The sequence below is a fragment of the Nematolebias whitei genome, chromosome 6 (genome assembly GCF_014905685.2).
Source record: "Nematolebias whitei isolate Nwh7 chromosome 6, NemWhi1, whole genome shotgun sequence".
Classification (NCBI taxonomy): domain Eukaryota; kingdom Metazoa; phylum Chordata; class Actinopteri; order Cyprinodontiformes; family Rivulidae; genus Nematolebias; species Nematolebias whitei.
The window spans coordinates 12,487,101-12,488,274 of record NC_056503.1 but is presented as its reverse complement, the minus strand read 5'-3'; the positions used below and the strand labels follow the sequence as shown (position 1 = coordinate 12,488,274).

Genomic DNA, 1,174 nt, shown 5'->3' with positions numbered 1-1,174 from the left:
CTGATAAAGCTAAATTTAGCATTTAAACAGCTAAATAATAGCTGAAATTGCAAAAAAAAAAACAACAACAACAAAAGAATGAAACTAGCAGAAATAAGCTGAAAGGAGCATAACAAACTGAAATTATCATGAATAAACTAATTAGGCTGAAAGTAGCAGAAATGACCATGAAAAACTTGAATTTATCTAAAGACAGCTTAAATTAGCTAAAAATGCTGAACAGGAAACTGAAAGAGTAGAACAAGCTTAAAATACTAGAAGAAAGCAGAAATAACACGTTTGCCAAATTAAGCTGAAAGAAAAAGAAATGGACACAAAACAGTGGAAATTATCAATAAAAAACTGAAATGAGCAACAACAACAAAACAGTTGAAAGTTGCTGAAAGTAGCTGAAAAAGTTTAAATTTGCACAAGGCAGCTGAAAGAAGCTGAAGCAGAACAAAATGTGAAAGGAGCAGGAAAAGGTTGTAAACACATCTAAAGATCTGAAGGAGGTAAAATGAGCTCAGTTCATTTTCTATGATAAAAAGTGGCAGAAAAAGCTAAATATTTCAAAAAGCTAAACTTGCACCAATACCAAAAGTCTTAGCAGGATTGTCCTGAAAGAGCTGAACGTTTTGCGTCAAAACTGCGGGACGAGAATCATGCTGAACAATGTACGTAAGAAAATGGATCACAATAGTGTGAATGCTTCATGAACATTCACACTGTTAAAAATAGAGTCAACCTTCACAGTCCATCAGCTGTGTTGGTTTGAGTAACAAAAGAAAACAAACAGCAAGTCAAACTTGTCTCCTCTGTGCTTTCAGAGGGATTCCAGTCGTGGATGTGGAAGGGGCTGACGTTTCTCTTGCCCTTCCTGTTCTTTGGTCATGTGAGTATGATGCCACTGACGCCATTCCAGGCCAGATGTTGTTCAAGGGCTTCCAGTTGAGTGTCGAGAGAGCAAACCCTTTCTCGTCTTTTGTCTTGTAGTTCTGGCAGCTCTTCAACAGCCTGTCTCTGTTCAGGATGGCTCAGCTCCCAGACTGCAAAGAATGGCAGGTCGGTCCTCTCCGCCTCCACGTTCTGCTGTGTCACTCTCTAATCTTGCTGAGTCACCGTCATTGTGGCTCTGCAATGTTTCCCCTGAACTTACCGTCTGCAGTCAAAACATCTGCACCAGCCGAGGAGT

General features: G+C 39.5%; 1 protein-coding gene across 1 annotated transcript in view; it reads left to right on the top strand.

Moving 5' to 3' along the window:
- Nucleotides 1-1,174, top strand: part of LOC119411537 (ion channel TACAN-like) — a 6,727-nt gene that overhangs the window by 4,626 nt on the left and 927 nt on the right. The window contains exons 10-11 of the mRNA XM_037678489.1: nucleotides 810-874; nucleotides 976-1,044. Coding sequence (XP_037534417.1) covers nucleotides 810-874; nucleotides 976-1,044 — 134 coding nt within the window. The remainder of the gene's footprint in view (nucleotides 1-809; nucleotides 875-975; nucleotides 1,045-1,174) is intronic.